The sequence below is a fragment of the Simochromis diagramma genome, unplaced genomic scaffold, assembly GCF_900408965.1.
Source record: "Simochromis diagramma unplaced genomic scaffold, fSimDia1.1 OVJJ01000449.1, whole genome shotgun sequence".
NCBI lineage: Eukaryota > Metazoa > Chordata > Actinopteri > Cichliformes > Cichlidae > Simochromis > Simochromis diagramma.
The window spans coordinates 1,984,279-2,005,069 of record NW_024387274.1 but is presented as its reverse complement, the minus strand read 5'-3'; the positions used below and the strand labels follow the sequence as shown (position 1 = coordinate 2,005,069).

At 44.5% G+C, this 20,791-nt stretch overlaps 1 protein-coding gene across 4 annotated transcripts; it reads right to left on the bottom strand.

Annotated features, from left to right (window-relative positions):
• Window positions 1–1,096: 1,096 nt before the first annotated feature.
• On the bottom strand, window positions 1,097–19,582 carry smad10a (SMAD family member 10a). Of its 4 annotated transcripts, none has more exons than XM_040002651.1 (13): window positions 18,774–19,581; window positions 14,885–14,960; window positions 14,528–14,771; window positions 10,411–10,585; window positions 10,241–10,264; window positions 8,812–8,997; window positions 8,368–8,619; window positions 7,706–7,807; window positions 7,100–7,153; window positions 6,122–6,305; window positions 4,560–4,728; window positions 4,000–4,153; window positions 1,097–3,798 (listed from the first exon to the last, which is right to left on the bottom strand). In XM_040002651.1, exons 1-13 carry the CDS (start codon window positions 18,775–18,777, stop codon window positions 3,587–3,589), a joined length of 1,836 nt encoding a protein of 611 aa, XP_039858585.1. In that variant the 5' UTR covers window positions 18,778–19,581; the 3' UTR covers window positions 1,097–3,586. The 4 variants fall into 4 exon arrangements, with proteins under 4 accessions (XP_039858585.1, XP_039858586.1, XP_039858587.1 ...); XM_040002652.1 differs by having other exon boundaries at window positions 4,000–4,138; XM_040002653.1 differs by lacking the exon at window positions 10,241–10,264 and having other exon boundaries at window positions 18,774–19,582.
• Window positions 19,583–20,791: the final 1,209 nt, after the last annotated feature.

Sequence of the window (20,791 nt, the reverse complement as noted above, 5' to 3'; positions counted from 1 at the left end):
TGGTATCTGCCTCTCCATTTTAACACTAAGGTGGTCCATAGGCCGGGAGCACAGATGGGAGGGGTAAGCTAGGCTGGATGGCTCCCTGGTTAGATTTCTGGGGGTGTGTGTGGTTTGAGGCTTGGCTACAGGGGAAGGGTGGGGCAGTGGATTCAGAGGGCTGGTGCTCGTTGTCTAATCATGCCTCCCTTATTTGAGTAGCACGCAGGGATCTGGAAGAAGAGTGGCGTTGGAGAGATGGCATCGCAGCTGGCTGGACTAGGAAGTCTGAAAGACAGCGTGCGGATTTGGGTCATCGTGTAAATAAAGTGAAATATGCATCACAAGCACAAGCAGTCAGTCCTCATTGTGGCTTCTTCTTAAGGGAGTGGCAGGTCTTCAGTGACTGCAGGATCGTTGTCTTGCAACATGTACTCTCGCTTAGTCAACAGCTCTAGTTTGTCCTCCTTAAATCCTTCTTACAATCCCACAGAAAGTGGCCTCGTCCTCACTAAAAGGACACATTTTCAGTTATACGGTTAGCTTAAGAACTGTACCCTCCAAGTACGTTTCCTGCCAAGAACTAACAAATATACGTGGTCACGAAATCAGAACTATCAGAGATATAGTATCCAACCCCCCAAAATAGCTCAAATAACGTTACATATTGAATCCAGTTTACAGTTGAAGCCTTTCGTCGTAATGAGCGAGGCCTGTTGCTACGGTTACTCTACAAACACACGGACAGAAAGGAAGTTCTCAGACACCCGTCCCTGTATATTTTACCCATCGCGTAACCCTATCCCAATACCTATCACCACTAGATGGTGGTAGGTGAGTTATACTCCACGACGGGCCTTCTTTAACACAAGGTTCGTCAAAGCTTTAGAACTTTGGAAGAAAACATCGTGGATTATTTGAGGGGCAACGCATACGTTTGCAGTTTCCTACTAATTATTGTTTCCTGCAAAGAACTGTGTAGTTCAGCACTCAGTGTGCAAACGGACGCAACACTGAGCTGGTTCATTAAGTGACTTTTGTCTACATGTGAGCAAAGTCATGTTTCTAATAAACCACAATGACGACTGGTCGCCATGGGTGAAATAAAATCCAGAAAGCCTAGAAATATCTTTTTATTTTTAATCGATACCAACTGTAAATCCTGCAGCTCACATGGAAAAGTACAAGTACATGTTTAATAGAGATGAATAAAGAGACAATAGCAATCTACAGGTGCTTTGGTAGACACATGATGAAAGTGACTGGTTGTAGAAAGATCTGGATAACATGATAAAAATGTGATGGTTTGCACAACCCTGTGTGAACAGAGGAAAACCAGCGTGTATCACATGCTTATATCGTTCTTGCTAAAATGAAGTAGTGCTAAGCATACTCTGAAATATTTTACTCACCAAAGACTAAGGCAATAAATAACACTACTCAGGTACAAAGAGTCATCTGTCAGTAGGACCTCTGTTCTCTCGCACACCGTCTTCACATCGCTGAAACCTGAGGGAGCCACAGAATATCGCAGAAGGACTCGAACAGCTGAAAAACCAACTCACAATGTGCAACATCGATCTTTATAGTGTTTTCTTATATCCAGTGTCGGTGCATCTACTGTTACAACAAAAGGCACACATCACAAATATTCATATGTTAATGGCTGATCACTGTAAAGCAGCTGAACCAGGCAGATTCCACAGTGTCCAAGCATCTCTACACAGACTGGTTGGTACATGTATTCACATTTAGATCAACACACAACATTCCCGTATAATATAGTTCAGTTTTCTCCAGAATTCTTTTTGTCAAGTCACAAGAAAGCAGATTTATCTCTACATGGTACAAACGCGCCTTTGTATGTGAGGCTGTGTTGTGTGCAGTGTATTTGAACTCTGTGGCAGATCCAGCTACACTCGTACAGACAGTACACGTGGGGAGCTGACTTTGCCTTTAAACGACACATCTGTGTGGTTTCAAGACTCTTTATGTAACACGTGTTTTGGAGGACAGAAAACAAAGGCACAGGGTGTATTTGGGTGTGTGCTGTACTGTTGGGGTGCTCGAGTCATGTTGATGTGAGAGTCAGACACTCCTCACCGAGGTGACGTTTCCCATATATTTAAGGGAAATCAGGGAAAAATCCATCACACCTGCATGAAATGCACTCATGTTGAAGATTACAAGAGAAATGATGCATCAGGGTTTTACACGAGACAGCCAATGTCCAGATGTGCCCATTATATTATTATTATTATTATTATTATATCTCTTTGATAGTTAACTACAAGCACTGAGCTCAATTATTTCATTTAAATATTCAATCTTCTGATTGATGAGATCTTTACACTTTATGGCTCAGGAGGTCGAGCAGATTGTCTACGGGTCGGGTCAGTGCTTCAGGTTTATCTACGAGCCAAAGTGTCCTCGGCGAGACATTTAACCCCAAACTGCTCCGACGGATCCACTGGTGTGATAAAGTGCGATAATAATATATGTGTAAATGGGCGAATGCAGCCTGTAGTCATGGCTTCGACTACGACCCAGACTGGGCAGGATGATTGAAATCAGCTTCCCAACCAGAACTCGTGCACACAACCAGTCAGAGTTCAAGTAAACTGCTGCGGTCACTCAGAGGACAGAAAGGCACTGGTGTCAAATGTACAGACTGGTGCTAGATGCTGAGTCTGACCATGCAAACACTGTCTGGGTTTCTGTCTCTGCGTGTGAGAAGTTAGTTGCTGTCTTATGAGTTCACTCTGCTGTGAAACTAAATGTTGGCGTCAGGATCTGATCGGCCGACCTGTTAGTTTTGGTACCGAGTCACAGACTGACTTCAGCCTGACGCTGTGACTCTGCACTGTACTTATGAGGTAATCTGGCTTTCATGAGTTATATCAACCATTTGGTTACATACAGAGTAGCACTGTTTCATTACAAAGTACAACAACACGGCGTTAAAGCTAAATGTTTTGGGCTTTTTTGTCTTTTGGTACAAAAATAATATAGTAATAATATAAACCAACGTAGAGTGAAGAGCAGAGTACAAGTACGCAGATGGAATAACACCAGTCTCCTTAATCCATACCTCTACATCAGCTCTGACGTCAATGAGACATAAAGAGAAGTGTAATGTGCTCAGCGTAGATTCACTGACAGCATTTTCCAGAGGTATGCAGTTTCCTGTCTGAGGTGCTTTTGACTCCAGACTGGATTTTTAAACATCTGTTTATATTCCATGAGTGAATGTGCAGAACACTCCTGCAAGAAGAAATCCAACTTGCATATCGGAGAATTGGATATCTGAAACAAATCCCTGGATTTCTCTACTGGTGGGTTCAAATGTCGCCTGCCTTGACTTTAGATTCTTAGGACTAAAGCATTAGGAAAATCCCGAAGACATCAGCATATATGTGTCTGGACAGACCTTTTGGTTACAGTGTGTATGTGCGTTTCAAAAAGCATGAGTGATTGCTACAAGCATGATTGGTTGTTGATGGTTTCTGACTGACTTGCTGGAGAAATCCTTTTGAAGAAGAAACAAAGAAGCAACCATGTGTGTCTGGTGTGTGCACATTCAAAGACTCCAGACTGCTGGGGGTTCTCAGTTCGCAGGCCCTGGGTCAGTCAGTGGCATAGTGTGCAACACCTCATCCAGAAGCTGCAGGGCACGGTGCAGGTGGACCTCCACCCAGCAGGGAGTGTGTTTGATGCTCTGACGGGGGTAGTCCGGCCCCCAGCCTTTCACGAAGCTGAGCCGCAAGATACAGAGTCGCCTCAGGTCATCGACGCCAATGCCTGCTGCTGCAGAGAGACCTGCCAGTGAACAGGGAGGGGTTAATATCAGAGACCATATAAGGACATTTCCACCTGCTGTTGGTCGGTGTTTGGCTGTACTCAGTCACTGTGAATGGAATTAGTAGATTCTTAGTATATTTAAAAGTTGCTGTTTTTTCCCATCATGACAGTTTCTACCTTTAACTCCACTGTGAGTGTTGTGCGTGTCTCAGCACTTACTAACTGCAGGTGCAATCCCTCCGACGCTGCCTGGACCAGGAATGTTTCCTGAGACAGCGGCTGCCTGTGCAGCAGCTGCAGCTTGAGCCGTGGCTGCCTGCTGCTGCATCTGTCTGTGGCACTGCCGTAGGTCGAATACCTGACCGAGACACAACTGGTGTACACTGTAACAGCAAACCACCTGAGGCATGAAACTCATGAATACTGCTTTACTTTCCTCCCATTGCCCCCAACCAGTCACAGCAGATGCCCACCCCTCCCTGAGTCTGGCTGGTTACTTCCTGTGAAAAGGGAGTTTTTCTTTCCCACTGTCACCAAGTGCATGCTCAGTGGGTGTCATTGATTGTTGCCATTTTCCTTGTTTTATTGTAGGGTCTTAAAAAAGCACCTTGAGGCAACTGTTGGTAATAAATATATGTAATATATGCAGTTTATTACTGAGCATTTTAAGTGTTTGGTACAGTGTTCTTGTGCCCAGTGTCACCTATAAACCCAGTGCTGCTCACAGGTGTTCACAGTTTTAAAAACATATGAATGATGCGAGTGAGCTGGATTTATACCTTGATGTAGGCTCCAGGGTAGATCTTGTGCACAGCATCACCTGGTGCCCGGCCCGCTTCCCGATCGAGGTAGTAGCTCTGTACAAACACAGCATGGTCGCTCATACAGCGCATCCACACATCCCCCTCACCACGACACTCCAGCTGCACACCTTTGCCTATGTGTAGCCTGGAACACAGGGAAACGGGTCAGGAAGCCAGCACGTACCTCTGCTTTGGGACGGTGTGCAGGGAAATGATGCAATGAAAATAAAACCTTTTGTGTTTATTTTGAAAAATGTCTTAGTGTCATTGTTATCACCAAATACTACCATGAGAAAACATTTTTATCTGCTTATTCAACCAGTGTTGGCTGAAGCCGACGCCAGATCACTACGGGCGGTTAACTACCCATCAGAGGCCAATTTTCAAAAGTGTGGATCTGTGGAAGCAGCCCCCCAAAACAGGAAGTCAGGGTCAGCTTCTGTTTAAAAGTCCGAATCCTACGGGTACTGTGCAGAGTTCAGGTGGAGCCAATGGCCGAGGGGATTCGCCCACTCCTACATCCCTCTGCTTCCCTCATTTAAGAAAACCCGGCAGCTTACAGACATCCCTGTAGCTTCCCTCTAAATCGGTGCACTTGGTAACAAACTGGGTTAAATTTAGTAGTCTGGAAAACTCAGTCCCAAGGACTGGTAAATGGACTGGTTCTTATAGCACTTTTCTAATCTACCTGTCGTTCTCCCATCACGTGGTCGCAGCAGATGGCCCCGCCCCTCCCTGAGCCTGGTTCTGGAGGTTTCTTCCTGTTAAAAGGGAGTTTTTCTCTCCCTGCTGTTGCTAAAGCACGTGTTCATGTAGGGTCATGCAATTGTTGGCGTTTTCTCTGCTTTTTCTGTTTTACTGTAAGGTCTTACAATAGAAAGTGCCACGAGGCAACTGATGCTGTGATTTTCTTCATTTCTGTGATAAATAAATTCATGTTAAAAAAAGATTTCACATTTTTAAAATTTTGCACAGCAGTTAGCACTGTCGCCTCACAGCAACAAGGTCCTGAGTTCAATTCCAGCACCAGGCCGGGGTCCTTCTGTGTGGAGTTTGCATCTTCTCCCAGTGTTTGTGTGGGTTCTCTCCAGGTACCCCGGCTTCGTCCCACAGTCCAAAGACATGCGGTTAGCTGGGTTAGGTTGTAAATGGTTGTCTGTCTCTCTGTGTAAGCCCTGTGACACACGGGCGACCTGTCCAGGATGTAACCTGCCTCTCGGCCTATGATAGCTGGGATAGGCTCCACCCCCCCCGACCCTGACACGGGTAAGCGGATTATTTTGCAGTGAAATCCAACCACATGTAGTCCAGAAATTGTCACTAATTGTCTTTTGGAATTTGATGTTTACGAGCTATCATAAAGCCTCACTAATCAGTGCTGTATCGTACAGTCTCACTTTGGGAGAGGAATTATTGTAGGGTCGACCGTACAATACAAAGCGCCTTGCTGTGATTTGTATAAATAAAACTGAAGGGTGATGTTCTTTGCTGAGTATTCGAAAAGTCATTGCACAGTTTGTGTGTCTGCGTCAACACACCTGGCTCTCTCACTTGCATCTGTGCGATGGACATTACTCAGCTGGCCGAGGCAGAAGCGATCACCTCCTGACGGGTCAACATAACCATCCACAGTCACTACCGGGCAGCTGGAAGGCACCTTGAACATCTCCCCCACCTGAACATCCATTTCAAAGTAGGAGACAGAGCACCAAAACTCTGGTCCTGCAATAAGAGAGAAACATGTTTATAACAAAGTCAAGAAAACAGACGATCTGTTTGTGAAGTGCACGACTCAAAAATGATTTGGACAAATAAGAAGTGGAGATGTGTTAATAGACATTTAATATGCGTGAAAATCAGCCATATGTAAGTAAAACACATCATCAGCTTCTGTTACTCTGTGAGAAAATCTAAAGACAGATATTCAACGTACAAGCCCACAGCCCTGAGAGCTCTGAAATGATATTGTGACAATATGAGGTAGAGCGGACTGGTCCACACTGACAGACGGCTGGATCAGAATCTAGAATTTCTATGACGTCCATGTAGTTCAGTAATTAGGAAAAAGCCTTATTTTTGTGTTAAAATTTCATTTGGACAAAGTAAGTGACTGTGGGGGTGTGGTCCCTGGCTGAGCTGCAGGGGAGGCTCAGTGAGGCAGGGGGGGGCACAGGCGGTGCATTTGGACTAATCACAGTCGAGAGACCAGCTCTGAGCAGAGACTGTGGAGCTGTGCATATGAAAGTTGAACTGGGAGCACAAACAGTGTGTGTGTGTGTGTGTGTGTGTGTGTGTGTGTGTGTGTGTGTGTGTGTGTGTGTGTGTGTGTGTGTGTGTGTTGGGTCCATCTCACAGTGACCATTACAACCAGAGAAACTGAAAAACTGCAGTGGACAAAAAAACAACAACTAAGATGTCAAACTGACAAAAGACGAGCATCAAAGAAGTCTCCGTATGTAACCGCTGGTAATATTATTGGTGAACAGCTGTGTTCATATTGACAAATGGTGTCTAACCTGAATGACTGGACCCTGAAGGAGGGAAAGAGGTTGAGCTGTGATGCTGAGACCCTAAAAAGCAAAAAGATGAGTACATTAGTCTGGAGTGGGAAAAAAGCAGAACATTTGTAAGGCTGTGGCAGGCTGTGGCAGGCTGTGACGTTTCCACACTCGACCTTACGCTGAGACGTGTGGCTGTCCGGGGTGTGTGCATGACAATAAACATACAAATATACAAAAACATGATGACAGAAGTGCTGAACGTGAACTGAACATACAATCATGGTAAAAAGAAGGACACCTTCTTGCAATTTGAATATTTTACAAATCAGGACAGAGTAAAAAAAAAACTCCTAAAGTCATGCAGAAAATAGTTAAATCAAAAAATAATGTGATGTAACATGAAGTAAGTTATTGATTGTGAGCAAACCCCTCCCCCTCCCCAAACATTCAAGCACAGCACATTTGAAATGTGAGTTTTTGACCTGTGCACACACAGTGTCAGGTATCACAGCGTGCACACGCTCTGTGTGAGGCTTCATAAGGGTGGAAGTTCTGCAGCAGTGCATTCAAATATCAGAGTATCAGTGATCAGAACAGGACACGTTGTGAAGCATTTCTTACAGTGATGGTTTGGAAGATGCAGAGGAGGCTGTTGGTGACCGCGCCCTTCCTGCTGGGGTCCAATGGGAGTGTAGGAGGCCGTGCTACTGCCTGTCCAAACAGCTGCGTCACAGGAAAGCAAAATCTGATCAGTGTTTTTGAAATAACGCGCTCAAATCTGAAATGAATGTATGCAAAAGTCAAATTAACCAGTGAATAAGTTACTAAACATCCGTTAGCTAAATGTGCAGAAGAAATCAGAAGCACCTTCGTTTGTTCTTTGCACTGCAAATTTATTTATAACCTGCATATAATCAGCACTAAGAATTCATTTGTAAATAAAACAAATATTATTTCCAATTAAAAATGATTAGAACTCAGATATTTATCCAACATTTACTGTTTAAGTGCATGTTTGAAACTAAACAATCCTCCAGTCTGTAGTGGCTGTAAACTTCAGACTAAGCAGCATCATGTTTACACTGTCGAGCTCAGGAGCACATGCATGAAAAGATTGGTGTTAATGAATGAATCAAACCAGCTAACGTGTCCAGCACTAACCCACGGAAACAAATATGAATGAGAACAAGTGCTTTTGGTTCTTTTATTACTGGGTGATCTGGCAACAGGACCAAGAGGCTTTGATTTGTAAGAAGTGTGTTAGTACAAGGACGTGAGCTCACTGTGGAATGAAGGCTGAGTCTGAGACTGCGTATTGCTGCTGTATCCATTCTGTCTATTCAAATGAGAGGGAGGTAGAGGGGGCTGCTGTGAGTGGGTGTGCTGCGAGGGATGCTGGGCAGCCTGCTGCTGAGAGGAAACCTGGGGTGGGCTTTGAGGTCGTTGTTGAATGACTTGAGCCTGTGGAGATGGAGTTTGGAGACAGCCATCACCATGACTGCCCTGCAGTGGCAGCATGGAGCCAGAGGCAGGCACTGGAAGACAAACAGGAGGACCTGGTTTACATGCTGTGACTGTTATCAACTATCTGCGGAGGAAAGATAGAAAGAAGCTTTGTCGTCCCTTAATATAAAGTTTGAGCAGTCCCAGTGTAAAACAAAAGTACACATGACAAGATATGAACATTGACAGGTTCATCAAACTGCGCTGAATAATGATATGCTGACCTTTGGGTGACACAGCCAGGTTAGAGTATCTGGTAACAGGTGGGGGGCCGTGGGGTTCAGAAGGGGGCAGAAGGGGACTATAGTGGTCTGGAGCTGCTTGGTGGTCGGACAGAGGCATACCAGGCGGAAGGTCCATCTGTATACAATCAGGGATGTATTCTTCTTTGATTAGTCCGCTCGATGCAGCTGTGAGAGGCAGGAGGAGGTGAGGTCACACAAAGAGTCACAGCACTGATTTCTATCTAATGCTGATGGATGTATGAGTGCGAAGGAGAGTTCATATCAAACTACACCATGTAAGGTGTCACCTACCAAAGGCCTTCAATGATGTGAATGTACTTAATATTCTGACAGAAGTCACAGTGTGACGTGGGCCTGTTCACTACAGCCGGTGTTTTCATTTAGCTCTTTAGTGTTCGTGTAAATCACACACATATACATTCCTCTGCTCGTTTCCTCATTATTTAAAAATAAAGTTGTGATATTAGGAATAAAATGAGAGAAACAACAGTGCTGTCGAGTGTTGCCAGGCTCTTTTTTCACGAAGGGACATAATTATCAGAGACGCTGCTCATGTGGGACAAATGCACACGAACAAATCTTTAACGCCGTTCTTTGCTTTCATTTACTAACACTTGCATTTTTGTCATGAAACATGTTTGTTTAGTAATAAGAATTGATTGAGGGAGAACGTCCACATTCATGATTTAACATTCATGTGTAACACTTCCGATCACTGTCATGAGAATCGACCATAAACCGTAAAGTAAAAACATAAATGACTGGAACGGAGAAGCAGCGCCCAGCAGTTCATTTCCTTGGACTTGTTGGTCCGCTTGCCTGTCGATCCCGCGTATCTGTTCCACTAATGCTCGCGACACCGTTCAGGCAACAAAGTAACGTAACGACTGGTGGAACAAATTACTCAAATTACTGTCTCCTGGGAGGAATTAAGCAGTGATGGCAGAGGGAGCCGATCAGAATCGATAAGGAATTGAATCATCAAGTGGAATTTGAATTGCTACATTCTTACTGATTCCATCCCTACGTGTGACTTTCCCACAGATCCCGGGGTCATTTTAGTCCAGCCTCTCGGCAGCTCCGGTCGTCGTTGTGTAAATGTTTTTTGACTTCTCTGTCCCGGTTACAAAGAGATGTTTGAGAGTTCGAAGTGTTTGGTTGGCTGCACAGCACAGAGTGACTCGGATGATGAGAACACGCATGCAGCTTTCTGTCAGTATCATTAGTTAGGTGGTGTCAACCACACGTCTGAGGAATACAGAGACTTCTTATAGACTGCTCATTGCATATGAATACAAACAAATCTCGAGGTCCCCAGTTACAACATAAACATTTACTAAATGTATTTTGTCACAACTACACGTGGATTGGAAATGTTCATGTTGTGTTTCTGTGAAACAGAACTCACCTGTGTTTTGAAGGCTGAGACCAACTTTTAGAGAACAGGGACAGAATAAGAGAAACATTTTGACTGAAGACATCACAACAATATCTGTCATTCATGATGTCATAATGTCATTGCAGTTAAGGAGACCGTGGAGTCCACGTAAGAGCTGCTGAGGTAAAGCGTTGACCTACCGATGCCTGGTGACACCACCCTCTCATAATGGTAGGGGTTGACACACACGCTGTCATACTTGAGGTCAAAAGCATACTGGCAGAATTTGACATGCTTTAGTTCATTCTTGTGGAGGTCAGGCCAGCGCCACAGCCGTGCGTAAATCACATGAGGGAAGCCTTTCCTGCCTGCCACCTGAAGAGACAGCAAAGCAACATTACAGCAGTTCCAGTACAGTCTAAACCAGGAAGCCTGTTTTAGAGCTACGACAGGGAAGCTGTGAAGCGTAACAGGAAAACCTTTGTTGACTTCCTGCGTACAGCAGAGAATTGTTTGTGGATCTGTATACTGCTGTCTGAGTGACAGCGTTTACCCAACAACACTACAGATTAGCAGAGCAGAGCGCAGCTTCAACACGCATCTTAGTCCTATTGTCTCAGATTTTGGCCTCAACACTACACCACCCAAAATAAAACTACACCGACAATGGCCACCAGACTTCAAGGTGAAGCTAGATTTCACCACACAAGCCCTGCTTGCCTTGGTTACCATGATGGGAAGCCAGTGCTGCATACGCACTCATCCGCCACTTTGCATTGATATGTGTACACTGTGGTTGTGGAGGGCCGGACATGGTCGGCAAAAATGCTTGTTCAAACGTTTACACAAGGCTCAATTGTTACTAAGGGGTAAGATATCCCCACAAGACCACACCTGCACCACCACCAGCCTACACCACCGATGTAAGGCAGGATGGACCTGTGCTTTCATGTTGTTTCTGCCAAATCCTTAGTTTGTACAGGAAAAGTCCAGAAGCTCGGAAGTTTTTAAAATACTACAACTATCGGACACCATCGGCCATGTTACGTTACGTCCCTTTAATCACCGCTCAGCCTCGTTCTGATGCTTGGTTGGAACTTGCAGGTCATCTTAGCCACATACCTGAATGCAGTTGCTGTCATGTCATTGGCTGATTATACAGTGGGATGCAAACGTTTGGGCAGCCTTGTTAATAGTCATTATTTGCCTGTATAAATCGTTGGTTGTGACAATAAAAATGTCAGTTAAATACATCATATAGGAGACGCACACAGTGATATTTGAGAAGTGAAATGAAGTTTATTGGATTTACAGAAAGTGTGCAAGAACTGTTTAAACAAAATCAGGCAGATGAATAAATTTGGGCTCCACAAAGAAATGAAATCAATATTTAGTAGATCCGCCGTCTGCAGAAACTCCAGCCTCTAAACGCTTCCTGTAGGCTCCGATGAGAGTCTGGATTGTGGCTGAAGGTATTTTGGACCTTTCCTCTACAAAACATCTCTCGTTCATTCAGGTTTGGTGGCTTCCGAGCATGGACAGCTCTCTAACTCACACCACAGATGTTCAATAATATTCAGGTCTGGGCTGAGATGAACGTTCCAGAACGTTGTACTTGTTCCTCTGCATGAAAGCCTTAGTGGATTTTGAGCAGTGTTTCGGGTCGTTGTCTTGTTGAAAGATCCAGCCCCGGTGCAGCTTCAGCTTTGTCACTGATTCCTGGACATTGGTCTCCAGAATCTGCTGATACTGAGTGGAATCCATGTGTCCCTCAACTTTGACAAGATTCCCAGTCCCTGCACTGGCCACACAGCCCACAGCATGATGGAACCACCACCATATTTTCCTGTAGGCACCAGGTGTTTTTCTTGGACTGCTGTGTTCGGTTTCCTCCATGCATAACGCCCCTTGTTATGCACAAATAACTTCATCAGTCCACAGCACCTTATTCCAGAATGAAGCTGGTTTGTCCAAATCTGCTTTAGCAGCTCTGTTTGTGCTGTGGGCGGAGCAAAGGCTTCCTCTGCATCACGCTCACATGCAGCATCTCCTTGTATAAAGTGCGCCGAATGGTTGAACGATGCACAGCGACTCCATCTGCAAGATGATGTTGTAGGTCTTTGGTGCTGGTCTGTGGGTCGACTCTGACTGTTCTCACCGTCGCTTCTGTCTATCCCAGATGTTTCTCGGTCTGTCACTTCGAGCCTTACTTGAACTGAGCCTGTGGTCTTTTTCTCAATATGTTCCTAACTGTGGAAACAGACGGCTTAAATCTCTGAGGCAGCTTTCTGTGTCCTTCCCCTAAACCATGATGGTGAACAATCTTTGTCTTCAGGTCATTTGACAGTTGTTTTGAGACCCCGTGTTGCTGCTCTTCAGAGAACATTAAACAATTCTTGCACACTTTCTGTAAATCCAATAAACTTCATTTCACTTCTCAAATATCACTGTGTGTGTCTATGATGTATTTAACTGACATTTTTTATTGTAACAACCAACGATTTATACAGGCAAATAATGACTATTAACAAGGCTGCCCAAACGTTTGCATCCCGCTGTAGATTTACGGCTGAATAGGTGTACCTAATAAAGTGGCTGATGACACTGTATGAAAAAAACCTACTGAATTTTCTGACAGTTCAGGTTGTCACATAAAGGTCAGCTTTTAAATTGTAGCAAAGATCGGTAGGTAATTAGTCATGTAGACGGAGACAAACTCGCGGCCCGCGGCCCATTTGCAGCCCACGTCACCCCTACTTGCGGCCCGCAATTTAATACGGAATTTAATATGAAGGCAACAGGCAGAGTGTTACAGGCGGAGCCCTTTAAGAACGTAGCCCCATTCACAGTGTGGTCCGTGCTGCAGGGACAACGTGTGGGACCGCCTCTCCCATTGTGTGTGAGCGCGAGGAAGGGAGGAGAAGCAGAATCAAAAAGATGGAAGCATGTAAATATAATAAAACCACTGCAGCCAAACAGAGAGCCTGACGAGCCCAGCTGTAAGTAAGCTGTTAAGACTCAACTGTACACCGTGTTCGAGTTTTCCTCCGAAACAATAAGTTCCATTGGAGCAGCCTTTCAACGCCTCTCTCTGTCTCTGCTAGCAAAGTCGACCCAGACAGTAAAGCTAGTCAAGAGACCCCCTAACTCGACGTATTAGCCGGCGGTCCCTTTACTACGGTTCAGGCCAGGCTGAGCTAACAAGAGAGTACAAACTGTGTTAGGTTAGTGAGAGTTATTCATAAAGAAAACAAAGACGGTCTATGTCTGCATTTTCACTTTGTTAAATACGAACAAAGTTATAGCAGAGGTGCTGCCACGTGTCTGTGCAGAAAGAGAGGACCAATTTGTTTATTTGGTAGTTCAACGAAAGGCCTCGGTTAGATAAGAGTGAGTTGAAAAAAGCTTTGTCTTATTATACAATATTTAACCTCCTAGGACCTGAGCTCTACCACAGCAGCATTTTAATTTCTCTTTGATATTTGGGCTGACTGGGACCCGATGAATGTAAAAACAAAGAATGACCAGATTTTTGTTTCTAAGAAGAATGAGAGCCACATATGAGGATATTAGTTTAAAATTTCAGTAGAACAGTGGCAGCATAACATCATCGTAAGTGCACATCAGGCCCTTGAAGAGCAAAATTGAGTATTTTGGTCTAAATAACCCAAAATGTGATGTCCACATATGTGGACCCAGGTCCTAGGAGGTTAAAATAAAGAAAAACACTGTTTTTGGACATAATTGTGGCTGTTTTCTTGTTCTAATTGAACACTTTAGTGTCCAACGAGACGACAGTGCCAGCAGCGGCCCCCGGCTCCTCTGAGTTGGAGACTCCTGCTCTGGATGCTTCATTCAAACCAGAGACCGACAACTTTCAAGGTCAAAACAAACCAAACCAAGCAGGAAATGTGATGTGGGACGATTCCCCAAAGCAGAGCAAGACAAAGCCAATAGGATACAAAGAGTGTTGTTGCACAAAGACATCAGGATTTTGGCAGAAAGTTTGTGACGTTGTAACACTAACATTTTGTCATTTTTTATGCCTACATGCTGTATGTGATAAACAGACAGTGAACCTGAATCGCACTGTCGGCCCTAAACAAAACGACTGCTGCACAAATAAACCTCAAAGCACTAATAATTGTGTATAGAATCACACTTCAGTTGAATACTAACCACAGCAACTCTAACCCGCCGAGGAGATTTGTAAACATGAAATGAAAAAAGTGAAATCATTGATAAACATATGAATCATGCACAGAAAGATCAAAGCAGTGATCAAAGTGACGCCCTTCATGTTGCAGGTGGACTGACCTGCAGCCGTCCATCTAGAGTCCTCTGGATGGTGACACACTTGCTGGGATGAACACCATTGGTGGTGACGGCAGTGATGAGAGAGTCCAGCTCGTCCTTCTTCTCCTTTAGCTTCTTCACCAGACTCTCGATGGCGCGCTTAGCAAAGCCCTCGTTCTCCCCGCCCTGCCGGTGGCACATGAGGCTGTGGACGATGCTGAGGCAGGCATCGTTGCTGCTTGGTGGGTTTACTGACATGATGGTGCTGTCACAGGGCCAAAAATGGACATTTGTTCTACTTACTGGGCATGTGACAAAAAGCAGAGACATCTAAAGTTGATGGCAGCTAAAACATGGCGTCATTCCTGTGTTGCTTACCTGGTGTTAAGTTGGTCCACCAATGAGTGACCAGAAAGTTCACTGGCATCATGATGGCCCAGCTCTGAATCGTTCCCTGTTAGTGGAGCAAGAACACCAACACTTAGTGGATCCTAGTGAGGTCACGTACACAAGAGTCACTAAAGATGAAGAAGGTGTTTCTCAGGCTGGGTTTTTGTCTCCTCCCAGTCCTGAACTAGGGATTGTTTACAGATATGAATGTGAATAAGAACTGTTAACCACTACAGCACTGAGCCACCGCTACTCCGCCTCGTCCTCAAATGATCCCATTCACAAGATTTTCAGAAAACTTGACCTCTGACCTTGATCTTGAGGTTGAACTCATCTGAGATTTTCAGTGGACGCAACTATGGTAGAAATGTTGAAATCCTATGTCACCTCATTCTTGAGTCACAGACTTGACTGACGATAACACCCCATCAGCTTTTTCTGCCCGAGAGTTGAAAAGGCTCCACGAGGCAGCCGGGCCACAAAGAGCTGGTTACTCTTCCTAAATCCTTTATTCCCGTCTGGATAAAAGCATAACAGGACGAAGTGAATTAAGCTGCCTTTGGCCTCATTAGCAAATGGAAAAGAGTGAAATGCTAATAGCTCCAGTGTGGGGCAGCTATAGGTAGACTAACCTATGGCAGGAAGGCAGGGTTAGGGAGCAGACAGGAAGTGTGGATAGATAATGCTGAGCTTTGTCTCTGATGCCAACACTGCAATACAAACCGCAAATGCCTTTAAGTTAACACACTCTAAAGGCAAAGCTAGCTGTGAGGGCACACGAGGTATGAAGGTACATATGATGCAAAATGTGAACATTTGTCAAATAAAATGTGAGGACTGTATTTTGACATTGTTCACACGCGTTTTTAATTTGCAGTTGCAGAAAAATATTCACAAATGTGCAGACTGATATCTTCACAAAGCCAGAGGCTTTAATTGAATAATTCTAATTTTCTTCATCTTAATAAACGTTAGCACATTAGCACTGAGTAAATCCACACAGACATCAGAAATCCGTGATCAGGCAGAACATACAGAGAACAGCAGAGAACAGCACAGACGTGTCCACGCTCCTGTCTCCGTCCTTTTAGGATTCTGTGATGGTGGAAGATGGTTTGCCTCCCACTGACAGCACTGGGAGGCAAACCATCCTCCACCATCATTGGACCTGCTCAGGTGATTAACAACTAATTATTAATTCATATATTTACATCATTTTAGACACTTTGTGTTAAAAAGCACGATGACAGCCACAGACATTTTGAAACCAACTTTGTGGTCTGACTGGTTCTGTCTGATCTTTACTGTACTAACCACGGGTCTGTTGTGTGTCACCCAGCTTCCTCATCAGCCATCTACTACAGATGATGATCAAGTATGTGATCATTACTACAATAGACCCTCAGAAATATGCAAAACCACATGTGATTGTTCATGTTTATGTGGTTTGGCATTCATTCTTTTTCCTTTTAAACAACAATAACAAAGTTTTAACAAGCCGTTTAACAACATTCATTTACTTAAATAATTGCAAAGTTCCCTGATGTGATTCATGGATTTCATCTGCATGAAATTTCATTAGAAATCAAATCAATCTGCTGCATGACACCAACTTGGCACAGTCGCCTTTTAGCATAATAAACATGGGCCAATCAGCATGAAGGTACTGAGGGAGACTCTGGTTTCAGAGGTGAAGTAACGGTCCTCTTTTACTGCCAAGCTGGGTCAAACTGAGGCATATCTAAGCTGTCACAGCAGCATACCGATCAGTGCATTTATGCTATATAGCTAGCTAGCTAACATTGTTTCTTCATTCATGCTTTTTTTGCTGCTGCATCCAATTAGAAGTGAAGGAACTGTGATGTTTGCACTGATGTCCTCATTAATCAGAGTGCTAATGTACTAAAAGAAAGCTCTGAACAAACCTACCATGGCTCTGTGTGCATTGTGATTGTGAATCAGGCATGGGGAAAGAGGACAGCACTCCTTTGCCTCTTTTCCACTAGTGCCTACTTGGTTCGACTCGATTTATTGATGTGGTACTCAACTGTAATGTCACTTTTTTCCAAAATAGTATTTCGAGTTTAATCTTGATTTTTTTTTTTTTTTTTTTTTTTTGGGGGGGGGGGGGGGGGGGATCTGGCCCTAATGCTCTGTTGCAGATTAGAGTGGACTTCAGCAAAACATCTTCCTCTCTCTGCTTCTTGGGGGGAGGAGGGAACAGAGAACGTGGCCCCAGAGTGCTCAGGGCCTGGATCTCTGTGAGTGCTGCCCACTGAGCCGCAGCACCACAGTTCCTAAGTCCCTGTGGAGGGTGGGATGCACCAAAACTTCCATCGGTGGTTGTCTAATGAGCTGCCAATGTTTTCCTTTCGTACAGACACCTGGGCATCATTTTTGTCTCCAAGGATATTCATGTCAACATCATCCCCCTTGTCTTCTCCGCATCCCTCTTTCCAGTCAAGAAGCCGGTTGAAGAGAGGAGGAAATTCAGCCTCCGGGACCAGGATTCTGGGAGTGATGCCAGTGTGTGCCTGACACGATACAGATGCAGAGGGGATGGGTAGTTTCCCCAAGACAGTCAACCCACAACAGCTGGGCGAGGGCAGGATGCGACATCCTTAACCTTCCCACCACCAGCGTTCCCCTGAGAGGATCCAATGTGAGCCATACCCACTAATGCTCAGCTTTGACAGCTAACAATAGCTACACAGTCACAAGCTCACTTGAGGTGCTAGCTTTAAAACCGCTTACTAAAAACAATATACTGCGACGAAAAAATATAATTCCAGCGTAGTAACATTTGTGAAAGCGGAAAAACCCACGTTCATGGACCTGCATCAACAAGCACTGGATAAACTTGGTTGGGGACCACTGAGGAGGTCTAGTGATCTTCATGGGGAAGAAGGAATGCCTGGTGTGGCCACTAATAAAGGGGGTTGGGGACCCCCTGTCCTTGAAGTGACTGGTTTGTCTTAGCCCAGCGTGGTAGACCGTGACTGGTCACACCAGAGGGTGCTTCCCACAGTGAGATACCAAGCAAGATACCAAAGGTAAAAAAGAACTACAACTTTACAGACTGAAGTGTAACAACATAGGGAAGTAAATGTCATGCAGCATTTTGTAACAAAGCAAAATATAGTCATATAGAATTACCTCAAGGTTCATACTTTAAAACGGTACTGCACAGTCTTGTGAATGTTTCTTTGCACCTTTTTTGCAAACACATATGCGAACTTTGAAATATCTGCTAATTGCTTTAAAATGAAATGCACAGTGTGTTCTGCGCACAGTTTCTAAGCGTGTGGAGAAGGTAGGATATTGTAATGTAATACGGCCTTTTACTATAGCCTAACTCATGGAAAGAATACAGGCAGCCGCTGCTTTTAGTGACTGCTATACTTTCCTAACCGCACACACACTTCCCTAAACATGCTGTTCATGAAACAGGAGCACCAATCTAATACTCGCAATGCAAAATCACAGTTGAATGGACACGACCACGCCAAACTGACCGTGTCCTATGTGCTTAACAAAACCTGAACAGTTTCCAGGCCATTCATTCCAGTCAGTGACATTCCGCACATCCCGAAACCTGCTGCCTCGACATGCCCAGCTGATATAATACAGATATAAATATGAAGGTTATTTACATTTTCCACTTAAACTTTACCAATAAGATTGGACATATTTGAACCCTGGAACCGGAAAACGGACGATACAACACCGGTCAGTATGTACCAAACGGGACAGTAGAAAGAGCAGTTGTTGCAGATTAAAAGCAACAATTTAGCAAGCTAACTTGACTCTTCCTCACGCTTTCGTAACAGCAATGACGAAAAATAGAATCAAAGATAGAGAAACTATTTCTACTTACACATCAGCCAAAGTAGAGAAGAACTTGGACAGAACGATCGCTGAGCTATTCGACAATTGCCTCAAGTGTTGCACTCCGACAGCTCTGCGTGTTGTGTCTGCTGCCCAGAGCTGCCGTTTGTGTTTATAGCGATTTTTGTTAGATCTGAGTGTCTCGCTGTGTTCACGGGGGGATTTCTCTGTGAATTCCTGTAGTGGAGAAAGCCAGCGTTTCTCAGTGGCTCTACTGCGCTAGCTTGATGTTTCTCAGTTGTTTCATCCCTTTATCAGACTCACTGTCTCCTCGTGCATCTTGCCCCTTCCTCTCGTGCACGCCACAATAACAATAGCTGGGAGACGACGTGCGCGTCAGTGTCTCGACACGCCGCAGCCAATCGGCGGTCAGGTGTCACAGGGCACGCACCTCTCGGCCAATCGCGCCGTGGTTCTCACAGCAGGACCGCTAGCCACGAACTGTCTGGTTCGCCTAGATTGGCCCGCGAGACTGTTTTTCTAAAGTGGCGCCGCTGAGGATTAGCCCCGAGTCACCACCACCAACTGGAACGGCACGGCTCGGTATTTGAGCACGACTCCAGCTCACACTGAATCACTGAATACATCAACAACGCATGTTAGTTCACTGACACGTCATTTACATGTGCAACAGCACAACTTTGGCCTTCTAGCAGCAAAAACAGGGAAAAATGGCACTCGGAGAATCCTTACACGAAGACTGCGGTAACGTCCGTGGGGGGAGGGGGCTATGCCATGATCGTTTTAAATCAGATGTGACCCTTCTAATGAACATTTTAGATACTGTCTCCCAATAACAAGCCAGACGTGCTGAGATTGTTGCAGAAGAATGGACTCAGTGAAACATTCACAGTCCAAACAGAACATTTTTGTTTCCAAAATGTCAGATCTGTGAACACCACGCATTTCTCCCAATACGGTGACGATTTGGTAAAAATACAGACAACTAAAGACACTACGCTCTACAGGTACATTTGCATTTAAGTATCTTTAAGTATTTAATGTGTCTATAGCTGAACATACAACTCAACGTGTACAGAGAGTTTACCTTCCACAAGCAAGTTTCTACTCTGGTTTAAACAAAACAGTCCCTCTAAGTACTTAACAATACGCGTCTGCTTTGAAACTACTCCAGGACAAACGTGGATATCAAACAGCCACAACATTAAGGGAACAAGCACTGTGCTTTTTAACTGCAGGACAAATAAGAGGCAGCGAAACAAACTACTCAGATCACATCAGCACAGAGAGCCAGTAGTTTACATTTGGGGCTTTTCTGATACAAAGTCTTAATAATTTACATTATGTTCAGGTTTATTTTAGGAAAATGTTTGGATTAAAATACAGCCTTTAAAGGACATTAGTCATGTTGCATAGGAGAAGGTCCTGAAGCCAATGACCTCCATGTGCCTCCAGCAGCAACCCAAGAAACTGTCCATAACATCACAGGTAAAGTGTCTTCTTGTCTTGCATGTTGTTACAGGAGCAACATTTCTAACATTGCCGTCATGGATAGAAGTATTTACTGTACATGGAGAAACGTTCTGAGCCACCTACATATTACACTTGGAGGGAGCTGTGACAACTTTTTCTGATTTTGGTTCTGTAATTCACCAACAATGCATTTTAATTAACTTGGATGCAGCTGAAGTGCAGACTTTCAGCTGTAATTCAGTGGGTTGAACAAAATGATTGCAGAAAAATGAAACGACCTGGATCTTTTTTTAAAACACAATCCCTTCATTTCAGGGGCTCAAAAGGACAAATTAAATAACTGAAAGTAAAATGTTCACTTGTAATACTTGGTTGAAAGCTCTTTGCTGACACTGACAGCCTGAAGTCTGGACTCGTGGACATCACCACATGATGGTTTCCTTCTGTTTAATGCTGCCAGGCCGTCACTGCAGCAGCTTTCAGTTGCTGTTTGTTTGTGGGCCTTTCTGTCTCAGGTTCAGTCTTCAGTAAGTGAAATGCTCAGCTGGGTTAGGATCAGGTGACTGACTTGGC

What these genes read in the sequence shown, in the direction of transcription:
- smad10a (XM_040002651.1), bottom strand. An exon ending in TTCAGGGTCCAGTCATTCAG is followed by an intron (nt 6,306 to 7,099) that starts GTTAGACACCAT and finishes CTCTTATTGCAG; the next exon opens with GACCAGAGTTTTGGTGCTCT. An exon ending in ACCCTGGAGCCTACATCAAG is followed by an intron (nt 4,154 to 4,559) that starts GTATAAATCCAG and finishes AGTGTACACCAG; the next exon opens with TTGTGTCTCGGTCAGGTATT.